The sequence below is a fragment of the Melopsittacus undulatus genome, chromosome 12, assembly GCF_012275295.1.
Source record: "Melopsittacus undulatus isolate bMelUnd1 chromosome 12, bMelUnd1.mat.Z, whole genome shotgun sequence".
Classification (NCBI taxonomy): domain Eukaryota; kingdom Metazoa; phylum Chordata; class Aves; order Psittaciformes; family Psittaculidae; genus Melopsittacus; species Melopsittacus undulatus.
In genome coordinates, this window is record NC_047538.1 from 5,046,837 (window position 1) to 5,060,220 (window position 13,384).

The 13,384-nt window shown below is 40.0% G+C and overlaps 1 protein-coding gene across 1 annotated transcript in view; it reads right to left on the minus strand.

Moving 5' to 3' along the window:
- PEX14 (peroxisomal biogenesis factor 14) overlaps positions 1-13,384 on the minus strand; it is a 76,163-nt gene that overhangs the window by 31,750 nt on the left and 31,029 nt on the right. Inside the window, exon 3 of the mRNA XM_034068185.1 lies at positions 7,907-7,991. Coding sequence (XP_033924076.1) covers positions 7,907-7,991 — 85 coding nt within the window. The remainder of the gene's footprint in view (positions 1-7,906; positions 7,992-13,384) is intronic.

Below are 13,384 nucleotides of genomic sequence, written 5' to 3' on the forward strand. Positions count from 1 at the left end.
GAATAGAGATATTATTTTGACGGTAAACAAGAGGCAGATATGACTCAAAACACACTCAGTGAGCAACAGGAGTTAATTTTGCAAAGCCATTTTTAACGGCTCTTTTACATTACATAGTTATTGTCAGATAGCCAAGTGGAGAGACATCATTAAACCCATGACATTCCAATTATTTGTTAAAATTAAGCTTACAACCAGTATTTTGTAGCATGCATAACTTCCTGGGCACCAAAGCAGTCTGTTCCAATTTATTAATAATTGTCAGGCTACAAAAACATGGCAAAGGTGATTCTGGACTCTTCACTGAAATCGTGAGGCATTTCTGTGGCCCAACAGAAACAGGAGATGGAGCAGACTGTTTACCCAATATACTCTAAATGAATCACCTTTTTTGCTCTGTGGAGTATAGATCTAAATGGTTCAAGATCACTGTAGCTTGAGCCTGACGTGAGAGAGGAAGAATATTACCACTAATGTGACTTGTATCCTCTGCTACAGAACACACATATAGGCATTTAGAGGATGTAAAATTTGATAGACACTTCCTCAATGTCTTCTTCCCAATGCCATTAAACACCAAAGGGGTATCTCTGGTAATACACCTTCTCAACACTTCACACAGAAACCAAAAAGAATGTCATTGAGATTTTAACAGCAGATCTTGTATCAAAGTCCTTTAAAATAATCTTGCTGAAACCAACACACTGTGAAGATTAGTAGGCCTTAAGTTTTCCATGACTTTCTGTTTCTGCTTCATTTATACAGGCCCAAATAGGACTTTTCCCCTCCTGTTCAAAAACATACTGAGTTCAGAGCTAGTAGTCTATAGGGTATTCAAGCCAAATGTGCAGGTACAAACCAGTGCAAGATGACAAGCTTTCTGGAGCTATCCAGTAACAAAGATGACATCTTTTCGTGCTAGTGACAAGCACTCCTATGAAAGAATTCTTTAGTTCCAGGTAAAGCCCATTAACAAACTCCTAGGACACAATTTCATCATACAGAAAGTGTTTCTTCAAAAACACCCAAAATGTTCTGCATTTGATTTCATAACAATTAAAAAACACTTTCCCAAATATGTTTGCTGCAATATTATGGTATTTTTAATATATATATATACACATATATATATATATGGTATTATATATAAAGAAGTTCTTTACTGTGAGGGGGATGAGGCACTGGAACAGGTTGCCCAAAGAAGTGATTAATTCTCCATCCTTTGCAGTGTTCAAGGCCAGGCTGGACAGAGCCTTGGGCAATATGGTCTAGCATGAGGCATCCCTGCCCATGGCAGGGGGGTTGGAACTGGATGATCTTAAGGTCCTTTCCAACTCAAATCATTCTATAATTCTATGGTATATATTACATTATTCTAGCAATCTCTTTTATTATCAGTTACAATATTAAAGACTCCAGTCTTTAATAAAGTCAGCATGAAAATTGGCTGGTATTGAACAGCAACTGACAGATAGGCAGACAGAACACTGGCATAACAGGGAGCCATCTCCTTCACAGCAGATGGATAGAGATTCTCAATCATTTTCAGGAAGAAAAAAAGAGGGCAAGTAATACAAAATACTGAACTGTGGAACTAATTTCTGGAACATGAGCACATTTATTCTGGATTTTGAGACTCCAGCAGTGGAAATCTTCCTTCCATGTTGAACCTTACCAGCACTGGGCAAACACAGAAGAGTGTCAAAACCAGTTGTGACTACTGATAATGCTGATACAGACAGGAACTGTGTGAGTTGGTTAGCAATGAAAACATTCATTCTCTCACTCTTCATTTATTGGATCCCTCACCAGTTCCTTGGGAGACAACCAGATCTCCCCACTTACGCTGTGTTGTACTGACTCAAAACTTGGATGGGAGGCACCTAAATGATAAACTGGTTGCATGAAGAGGTGTAAGATGTATTTTTCTTTAACCTCAGCAAAATATTATAAGGCACATTAACTGTCTTGCAAAGTCATAAACAGAGGCCTAAGCATCTTTAGTAATTAAATATCCCATAGTGCTTTTCAAGAATCTTAGCAAATTTTTTACTCAGTAATTACATTCTCTATCCCTAAAGCTCCCTCTGCAAGACCACTTAGATAGAGCATTCTTCATTTCCTCTCCTAAAAACATGTAGTGATGTTAAGCAGTAGCTGTCCTCTACCTCAGAGGTGGATGCTTTTCAGCAGAAAGCACACTGAGATCTAGATAACCCTACACACCATCAAACATGCTCCATGCAAACAGCTTCAGTTTCAGCTGTTAATGGTACAATGCACTTAAATGAGGATCTTAGCATGAAAATGTAGAGGACACTGACTTTTGTTTAACCTGTACAGTCATTTCTGTAAGTCTATACTTACAGAAACTTAACTCTGTGCTACTTCAAGACCTGTTGCAAACTTCTTTCATCATCAGAAAGCGCACCCTGCCTGGTTCTACCCACACTAGTGAACTTTCTCTCATTGTGTGGTGAAGTGACTTCTTCTGGATGCTTAACACATTAAGTATATGCCTGCAATAAAATTTTGCTATCAGTATCTGAATTCCAGGTTTTACTTGTGGTTTTGCAAGCGCAAGTGATGAGGTCTGTGCAGGCACAGAACACTTACTAGACAGCTAGAGAACAAGTTACTTCATTTGCAAGTACAGGACCAACACCTGCTGGCACCACCAGTTATACAGTTGCACTGGGTTGGGCTGGGACAGACTAAATGTTCTTTACAGTAGCTGGTTTCAGATTTGTGCTGAAAACAGTGTTGATAAAACAGGGATGTTTCAGTTACTGCTGAGCAGTGCTTATGCAGAGTCAAAGCTTTTTCTGCTCCTCACCCCACCCCACCAGTGAGGGACTGGTGGTGAACAGTAAGTCAGAAGGGGACACAGCTGGGACAGCTGACCCCAGTGATATTCTAGACCATGGGATGTCATGTTCAGCATATAAACCTAGGGGGATACATGTTTATGTATGAAACATGTTCATTTCTAGACAAGCATAAGGTTTGGGCAGCCATTAGCAGTTTGGCCCAAAAAGGTATTTTGACAGCATGGGCTACTAACTATATATTTTGTTTTATGGGTTGTCACTGGACATTATTGGCTTGCATTGTATTATCTTTTCAAGGAAAGCTCTGTAAAAACTGTTCGAGCTTCACTGAGACATGTTAAAGAATTAATTACAAAGTAAAGCTGAAGGAGAAAATTAATTTTGGAAACACAAGAGGTTACTTTTCTTTTCCTCCCTGTTCTGGAAGTGGGGGAGGAAAGGCAGTTATTTTCATCTTTGTGCTGGGGGCCGGAGTTGGGAGCTGTCCAGTCGATAACCTGACCATCAGAACAAGGTTTGTAATTAAAAGGTCAGTGACCTGGAAAGTCAGGGCCTCACTCTCAGGGCTTCTCAGTAATGACGGCGCTATTAAATTAAGACTGTTATGAAATCAATGCTAAAAAAGCTTTCATGGTAACGAGATTCCATTCAAGGACATGCAAACTGCCTCATGAAATGGACTTAAATTATAAAAAAGTAATTAAAGAGGGTGAAATTGAAATCTGCTGAAGAATCTGCTTTCTTTAGAGCCCTCCTGAACTGGGTTGTGCCCCCTTCTCTTGGGTGCTCAAGGTGATCCACTTGGGTTTCTTTGGCAAAGGAGAAAAGACAGTGGTTCAACTTCGAAGAATGTAGAGGAAGAAGAAATGAAGTCAGTTTTCCAATGGCGATTCTGGGTCTGACAGCATTTGTTTCGAGGGAATCAAGTGTCTTTGAGATCTGGTTGGGAAGGAGCGTGTACTATTAAATCATTTATTCACCTCTTCAGTCATCACCATAACCTGGCATCTCGGCATCAGCAGCATTTTTGGGAACTCTGGTGCACTGCAAGAAAATGTGCAAGACCCACAGGAAACCCTTGTGTAGTAACTCACCTCCTACCAGTCGAAGTAATGAAACAAGATTAGGAGATACAATATGTAAAAGGGTAATGCTTCCAGCAACTTGCAGCTCATCTCACCAAGCTAGACCACAAGTGGAGCCCATTTTGGAAGCATGCAGCCCATTATATTACTTACATATACAAAAGGCCAGTCCAGGCAGCGCATCGTTTGAACACTGTCCAACCTTCTGGGTGGACTTTTTCCCAATGTAACTCAAGAATTACACATTTACTTGCCCTAATGCACTTGTGTTCTCCCCTCACTATTACTTCTGCGCTGCTCATAAGCTTTTGCCTGTTCCCACAATCCCACTCTGGGAAGGCATTAGTGTACTCATTTTACAGATAAAGAGAACAGGCAACTAAGAAGAAAAAGATTCTTCATTCAAGATCACACAGTAAGTCTGTAAATCGAGCAGTTTTTCCCTTCCCTGCCCCAAAGGACCAGCACCCTGAAAAACTGAGCTCCACATGCATAGTGCACTTCCACCCCCTTTCTCTATCTTGCCAGAAGTTACAGATTCAGAGTAGACAAAATTAACAAGCCACATGAGTTACCGGATGGGTAACTGAGCAGTACAGGACATCTGAGGCACAACAGTTAGATGACAGACACATTTCCACAAGGGTTTAAACCCCACATGCTGTCTAATTACTCCCAAGGCGCCGCTGATTCTGTGGCATGTCATCAGCAGAATCAGCGAGTTGGACAAAAAACAAACAGCATCTTTTTTTCCTTTCTTTTCTTTCAGATACTCTGAGGGGAAACAGCTGTTTTTTTCCCTTCATCTGAAGAAGTTCATGATAAAAAGGAGGAAATGTCATAAATTACACAAAATGCCAGTGTAAGCTTCAAAGAAAATTATAAATGATTCTAATAACTTAATGTTTCTCATTAATTCCTCTCTATTTGAGAGTTTAAAAGTGCTTAAGACAACAGAGAAATCTCATCCAACTTTTCAAAGACCTTTTACAAATCCAGGACACCCTCATTCTCCCAGCTGTCATCAACTATGCTCCCAACTATCATCCATGTTCTGGAGAGAGCAGTTCAGCAAAGCCCTGACCTGCAAGTGACCAGGAAAGGCTGGTTTCAGCCTCTGCCCCTACTGTGGCACAAGAAGCCAAACCTAGTCCAGCTGATGAGCCTGCAGAAACTTTCATTTCTCACCGCACTGAAATGTATTAAACAAAATCCAGTTCCTACATTAAATATTAAATAATATTAAAAGGAAATTAAATTTGATTGGCCTTTTTTAGGAAGGAGATACTTACAGAAAAAAAGAATGTAATTCAAAGCAGAACCATCTCTGCAAGCCTCACAAGTGGAATTTCTGAGGCAAAATTAGGACTGCAGGACTTGAAACCTCACCCACAGCTAATGCTTCAGTCCTGTCCCTGTAGCCGGGGTAGAGGAAAGCTCCTGCAGGAGTAGGGTACCTGGTCTTTTCCTTCTGCATTCACAGAAATGATTATCTCCACTTCAGGAGTTTTTAACCAGACTTAGTGGGGAGTCACAGACCTCTCCAGTATGGGTCCATGAAAGTAACTATAAAAGACAAGCTCATACAAGGTGTACAACTATCTAGATATGCACATTCCCCTCTACTGAAATTCTTCTGGGGCCCATAAAAAGATCTGCTACTGCAATTTCTGCTTGAAGAAACTCAGATCAGAGTAACAATGAAAAAAATACAAGACTACCTCTGCATTATTTTCTACAGAGATAATTTTAAAAGAGACTCTTGTAACTGAAATGGGTTCTCTACAGGAAATGCTTTTTTGGCTGGCAGTGAGGACTTCTATTCCAGGCAGCCTCACTATCTGTAAGGGATAAATATTATCACTGGGATGACCATGACTGTGTATCAGAGAACAGGGGGAATAGCCCACCAAACCGTGTAATGCTCCCTTTACTCAGGACTACATTAGCCACAACATCTACGTTTCAAGAATAATTGCCTCCATCTGCTACAACACATAGGTACCATGACAGTACATACCTCCTGCTCTCAAAGCACTGAACAGAGGTCACAGCGTAAGCTCAGTGGTCAGATTTCATATGGACATATTTCCAGTGACTGCTGGGCACAGGCACCACTGGACCCTGCTCCTTCCTATCTCCTACTGCTAAGTTTTCAAATAAACAATTAGCACAAAGGGAAGGAGGGCTAATTAACAAACAGGAACAAACAAACAGCTCTACCAAACCATTTCTGCTCTTTAGTAATTATTAGCCAAGTAATTCATAAGAAGTATTATTCGGGCCACAGTTTCTCTGTGCCTCCATCTCCCCACCCTTCCTCTTCTCCCAGTCAGGGATTTATTAAAATTAAACAGATTAGATGGAGCTCCTGATACTAAAAACTGTTCAGCGAAGCCTGCGGTGGGGAAGTGCAGAGCAAACACCAGAGACATTTGTCTCTAAATTGCTCTAAATACCTTCTGCAAATGAAATTCTAACCCAGCTGTGTTGAGAGAGAAAATGAGGAATAACTGGTCATTGTCAGCACAGAAGAAGATCAGGCAGTTATAATATTGCACGATATACTTGGGGCTAAGGATCTCTCGGCAACAATAGATTTTGTATCAGGTTACCCCGGGTAATCAGCACAGCTTTTAGGCTCAGCTTTCCCTTGCTTCATTGCTTCGGTGATAGAGTTGAAATCCCCAAGCTTTTATGATTAATTACTCCCCATAGGTCCACATATTTCAAGGAAAAACTCATGGAGCACAGCAGCCAACAGGCTCCAAATTTTAATGCCAAACTGTAATGGCAGGGTAAGGCAAGCAATGTACCTATGCAACTGCAATGCTCTCTAACTGGCATCAGGAGAAGCAGTGAGGGGATCACATGCAAAAAGATGTGCCCATGAACTACTTGTCATGACATCACTGCTAAAACACTAAACTGCCATTCCCTTCTACACTCTTTGCTATTCAAGAGGAGCAAAATGGTGCACTTGAACTCTCCATCTCATGACATCAGGCCTCTTATCAAATAGTTTGTAACTCCAAACACAATAATATATATTTCATAGGCTTCTCTACTTTTTAAAACTCAATACCTTTAGCTATAGAATTTGATGTATCCTGAAGTACTTATGACTTCAATGTATAACTAGGTCACTCCCCTCTGAAGTTTGGAGTTTGTATTTTCAGTACCACTCCAACTGCTTGTAATGTTCCATAATGCATGTAATTAACCCCAAGGTAAGTTTATTTACATCTTGTGGTAAGGATCTAAGCAATATGGTCCCATGAGGGTAGCGTAATATGGACTGAACTTCACCTGAAATGCACTGTAAGTTGTGGACTAAAAACTTTAGAAGGAAAGAAAGGAAAAAAACCCACCAATCCCAAGAACAAAAGATAGTTTTGTTATGAGTCAGAAAGTAAAATAAATTCTCAGTAGGCAATGAGCAAAGTATGTTCTATCTGTCTCAGACAATATAGGATGTGTCAGAATCTGTTCTATCCCTGCTACAGGAAAGGGCTAAACTCAGTCAGTAGTTTACCATTTCAGTCTGAAAGTCAGGTTGACCCCAAGCTTGACCTTAGCCCGACCTTGTTTACTTTCACCAAGTCCTTTGCGCTTCATTCCTCTCTCTGGCTCTCTTCAGAAACATTCGACCTTTTCGCCTAGAAGCCGGTCATTCTAAAGCCAATGTCATTAAGGTTAGAACTGACCAGCTAGTTCACAACTCTAAATCATCCTTATTGCAGAAAAGATCTGATAACAGTTAACCCCAAAACTTTCAATGTGCCTTCTGTAGTCTGTAATTCCACATCTGGTGCCAATATTGTCAGTTCAGAAGACACTGACATTTCTTACAAACTTCAAATCTTTTCTGGAGACAGACTTTGTCCTTTGTACTTTGTCCTTAACATCTAATTTTCCATAGCAATACATTTTGGTTTTACACTAACTCAAGCTCTCTCATTACCACTGAAACCACAAAAGAGACTGTACCTTTCTTCTTCAGAAATGCTCTTCTGGATGCAATAGGACTTTGGCGGACTCGTGGATTCTGTAAAAACTTCACTGCTGTCACGATCTGATGAGGTTGGAAAAACAGAAGAGAGAAAAGATCCAAGTTAGGAATGGTCAAACTCCTATTTTACATTATATATTTTGTACTGCAAAGTAAAGGCATCGCACCCAACACGTGGAGATGGTCTGGAGCTGACAGTGATTCATCTTTTAGAAATGATTCAATGAGCATCACAGGCTGTGGCTCAACTCAAATCAGACAGCACAATTACGGTATTTCAACCTAGAGACTTCTTGTTGAATTACTCTTGAATAGCTCATCCTGCACAAAAAAACCCTGTTAAGATTCTTTGGGGTTTCTGACATTTATACTGTGATCTTTTTACCTAAGTTGGTGCCTATAGCTGAGGGCAACCTGGAGCCAATGCATGTGATTGGTAACAGTAGGCTAACTAGTAAGAATGCTTCCTTTCTATGACTTAAAGCTCCCTGCAAATTCTAAGAGATAAAGGCCTTTTCTGCCATCGAGTTTAACTGAAAGCAATAAATAAATAAACCTCAGCTTGTCATGACTGGGAAAGAAGCAACATCAAATGTTTTGGATCACATTACAAAAATATCATGAGAGTCACTTTCCATGACATGAATGGATAGGTGACAAGCTAAATTTACATTCCACACCAGCAGAAATCACAGATTACTTTTGTCTAAAGACTGACTTCTACATCCTTCTTTAAGGTGACAGAGCACATATACCTCTTAGTCAAGCAAAGGGTAAGGTATGAGATAATACTCAATGGCATCAATGACAATGGCACTGGTTTTCTGCATTTCCATTTAGTGCCAATAAAAGGTGTTTGATTTTTTTCTTCATATGGTAAGTCAACTTTTCACATCCTCTCCTACACTATTACACACATTATTACATGTTGCTGCACTGGTGATTCACTTTACCTTTATACAAAAACATCTGTTCTGATCGTGGCATTGGGAGAGTAATGTCCCTGAAGTTAAGAGCACTCAGGAGATGGTCACATCCATAGAAACTAGTGGAAGAGATCACTCCCTTCCTTTAGAGCTAAAAATAATCATACATATGTATGAAAGAGGATTTCTCCCCCAAACAGTGGCATAAACCTGCTAAAATGGTGAACTGTAGAACTATGTCAGGTAGGTCTTGTACAGTTTCTGGAATTCAGTTCCAAAAAGGTTTTTAAAACTTTTCACAGCAGAAAAGGAAGGGAAAAAAAACCCACCAGCACTGCTGAAATCACCAAGTTTCACTTTGTGTTTGAATCAAACCCTTCGAATATGCATTTCTGGTCAGAGAGCAAAGTTCTGATGGGTTTAATGGCACTTTCAATGTACTCCTCAGTGCATTCCATCAATGTTTTTTTCTTTTAAATTGCATCTCTTATTTCTTTAAATACATTAATCAGGCTAGTGTAGGCAAAACGGATCCATTGGACAATGCAATAAACATGAATTATCATCTATCCAACATGCATAATGGCTTAAAAATACATAATAGCAGGTGTAGTTTAAATGATTAGTTATTACACCTGTGGTGGGTCTGATTCAATTGGGGAAAATCATCTTTAATAGGTTAAAAGGTTTAGATCACCAGGCTTCCCTTAAAGTGGCTGTAGAGAGGGTATGATGGAGTACGCTGTCATTACTAATTCATTTAAGAAAAACATGGGGGATACAGCAAAGAACAGCATAAACGAGCGAATCCAATTTAAACATCAGGTAAAGCAGAAAACACCTTTTAAAAAAGCATGATAAATGAATTTGGAAGAGAGATGAAATTGACATATTTATTTTAACGGGAATTTGACAAAGTCCCAGCACACTTTGAAGTTGGGAGGAGAAAATGAATGGGGTATTTTTAATTCTTTGCCTTTTCTTATTTTCCTTCTTTTTTTTTTCCCCTTAAGTTTACATTCGGTAATTCTGAACCATAAAACACCAGCGCAAAATACCCCCCATAAAGTACACTTCAGCTTCATTTATGTGCACTTGATCTGTCTCCAGCTGAAATGCAGGTGACAGGCAAATCACAGATTTAAACTGTGCTGATATTGCTACGCCAGATGCAGAAATACAAAGTGCCCAAACTAATAACCTTAAGATAATCTGCTGAATAAGAAAGATGCCCAAATGAGCAGACCAACAGATACGTGAACATATCAAAACCACTTTCCTTCTAACAATAATTACTTGTTTGTTTCTTCAGAAACTCCTCAACACTCCCTCCCATATTTAGCAAGCTAGAGACACAGGCACAGCAGCCCTGAAATTCTGCAAGCTCCCCTATCTAATTATCAAGGTTTCAGCATTAAAAACCTGTAAGAAAGAAGCAGTATTTTTCACTGTGCTATTTTGGTCCCAACCATGTGCACGTTTTATTGATTCAAACCCTTTATTAAAACTTATTTTTGCCTTGTAAAAATGTAAACATTTCAGTAGTAAATTTCACTCCAAAATAAACCTGTATTTTATCTTGCCCATGCATCGCTTCCTCCAGTATTTGCAACGTTTTTAATCTTAAACCAAAATAAAATGAGAAGCACCAACAAACTTCAGGAAAAAAGAATCCTGGAAATGAATTCCTCTTCCCAATAATCCCATGTTTCTCGTATCTGTGTTTACATTTACCTCTGAACATTCCTCCTATAGGCTAAGCTGAAGCTTCTTCATTTTTACAATTCATCTTGTATACATGAGCAACTTATGAAGCAATTCTGGCCATGTCAAAATGCCAATATTTTCAACAAACACACACACGAACCTCTCTACCATCTATGGATCATTTTCTTTGCACAAACAAGGCAACTGCAGCCCATAATTTAAACAACAGAAAAAGGAGGAGGATGATGAGAAGACTTTGCAGCCCTGTGTATAGCCAAAAAAATCCTGCAGCAAATAGCACTCTGACTCAGCTGGTAACATTGTTCCATACTATTTCTGTATCATTTGTAACACTTCTCCAAATTTTTATGGTATTAGGACACTGCACAAATAATGTGCATTGTATCACTACTCTGATTCTCAGACTGCCAGCACACACTAGCCAGCAAACTAGTTTTATCTAGTGGATCAGGTACGTAGTTTTCCTAATAAAAGACGCTGGATTTGGCTTTCAAAAGCAAGTGAATCCCATAAACTCACTATCCCACCACTTCTGCAGTGATACGATACAAAAGCCTCCTTTCAAACTGGGTGGTGATGGGTGGAACCCTGCAGCAGGTCCTATCCTCCAGTTTGATTTTCTACTTAGAAAATGAATGCAACTTCTCTTAGGTAATATTTGTGCCTGACCAAATTACATAAATTCAGGCCAAATATTCTGCTTCAATGTCAAAGATATAAAAGAGAGACAGGAACTTTATTGCAGATGTTGTGGGAGTGCAGCAGGCTGGCAACATCCTGGGCCAACGCATCGCACTTTGACGTTACAGCCAAGGCTCCTCATTCCTAATTTCCCTCCCTTTTGCGTTAATGGGGAAGGTAAACCCAGCCTTATTTATTATTATGCTCAAAGCTGCAGGGTTTCCAATGAAACAATCTAAGCTACTTTACCAGTTACTAGCACTAGAAAGAATAAACCATCACGTTTCAAACACTCTGGCAAATGTCCACTTTCTACCATCTCAAGAAGGGAAAAACCCCAAACTCAATCAATTAATGAAAACATAAAATATCACCTTCACCAGTGAAAGTTCCACAGGATTTGGTAACAGAGTTCCACATGGAAAACAGAATTAAAAGCCACCAGGAGCACAACCCATAAGAGCTCTAATAGATTTCCTAATCCTGGGAACCCTCTGTAGGTTATTACTAAACAGCATTTGTTGATAGACTGAGACTTTGAGATGACCTGTGATGTAAAGGTTGGGTCTGAATTATACGTTGCAAGGGACGGTATTTTGTCTTTCTGAGTGGATCTGTATCTGCTTAAATGCAACACTTCTTTTCATTAAGCAGAGGCGGCACAGGCCATGAACTATGCACAGCCAGTTTACATTACATGTGCGGAAGCAATCAACGCTGGCAATATACATGACGTATGTAAAAGAAGTTGGAATTAATTTTTTTCCAGTGTATTAAAAAATAATAATATGGCCGTATCAACAAACACTCAACCTATTTCAGCCAGAGCAGAAGGCCACAGCTATAGGGCAAATAGAACTGATCAATATATTAGCCTACAGCAACACCCCCTCAGTGTAAAGCTGTGTGTTTGCAAGGCTCAGAAGATTAAATTGTCTGTGAAAGGTTTCTGCACTCCTACTCTAAAGGAGATACCCAGAATCCTGTTAACAAGCATCAGGCTAAAGCCAACTTACGTTTTAACAAGGGCTGACTTAAAAGCCTGGCACTGCAATGAACAGGAAACCCCCTTCAAACAGAAATGCTGCATTTTAGTAAGAAATCAGTGCTCTGCCAGGACCGACTTGACAAATATGGTTATCGGTGGCACACGGAAATAGTTGCAAAGCAGCTGTTAATCAGGGAAACACATCATAGAACGCTGATGCTAGCACTCAGGAAAAAATGCAAGGGGCTAATTATGAAGCTATATATCTCACTAAAGAGGCACAGTTCCTGAGATTCCAGGCAGAGCTCTCTCCGATTGGGGATCCTGGGACACTATGTACACAAGTCTCCTCCTCCCAGGACAAACCTTTTCCCAATACAGAGCCCCAGAATACCTGTGAAATTTGTATTTCACAGAAACTGATTATTATTTCTAAAGAAATTACCTGCAGGTCGGGCAGGAGAGAGGAAACACTTTAAAGCCCCTATGATTTCACTGACATTTTTATGAAACCATACAGAACCCCAGGAATTATTTCTGTTGTGAGAGGACCTGGAAACTTACAAAGTTTGGCAGACCTCAAAGTCGTATTGAGGAAAGTTTAAAAATGCAATAACAACAATAATAAAAAAAACCCCTCATGTAAAATAGAGCAAAGGAAAGAAAAATACAATTTAAAGCAAAATTCACAGGAGTCAAAATGAGAACAAAGGCAAGAAACAAGCTTCAAACCATGTTTGAGATTAAGAACTGGGAACTAAAGGAATACAGAATAGTAATAAAAAAAAAAAAAAACTAAACAAAAAACCAACGATAATACAAGCAAAAAAAGAAAAATCCCAGATGCCCAGAAACTCTGACAACTGAGAGTTGTACAAATGACATCTAACTCAAAACCATCAAACTTAAGAGCGATGAGATATAAAGCAAGGAACCAAACTCCGTCCGCGGGTTTCTCCCTAACGGGGAGAGGACAGGGCTCCTGCAGGAGTCAGGGCTGAGGGCTCGGGCAGGTGAATTTCTGTTCGGCACTCGGAGGGGAGCGCCAGGGCAGCGGGAGGGGAAGCGCCTGGGGCCGGCGGGGCGGCAGCAGCCCGGCAGCGCGGAGCCACTGCTCCCCCTAGCCGAGACCG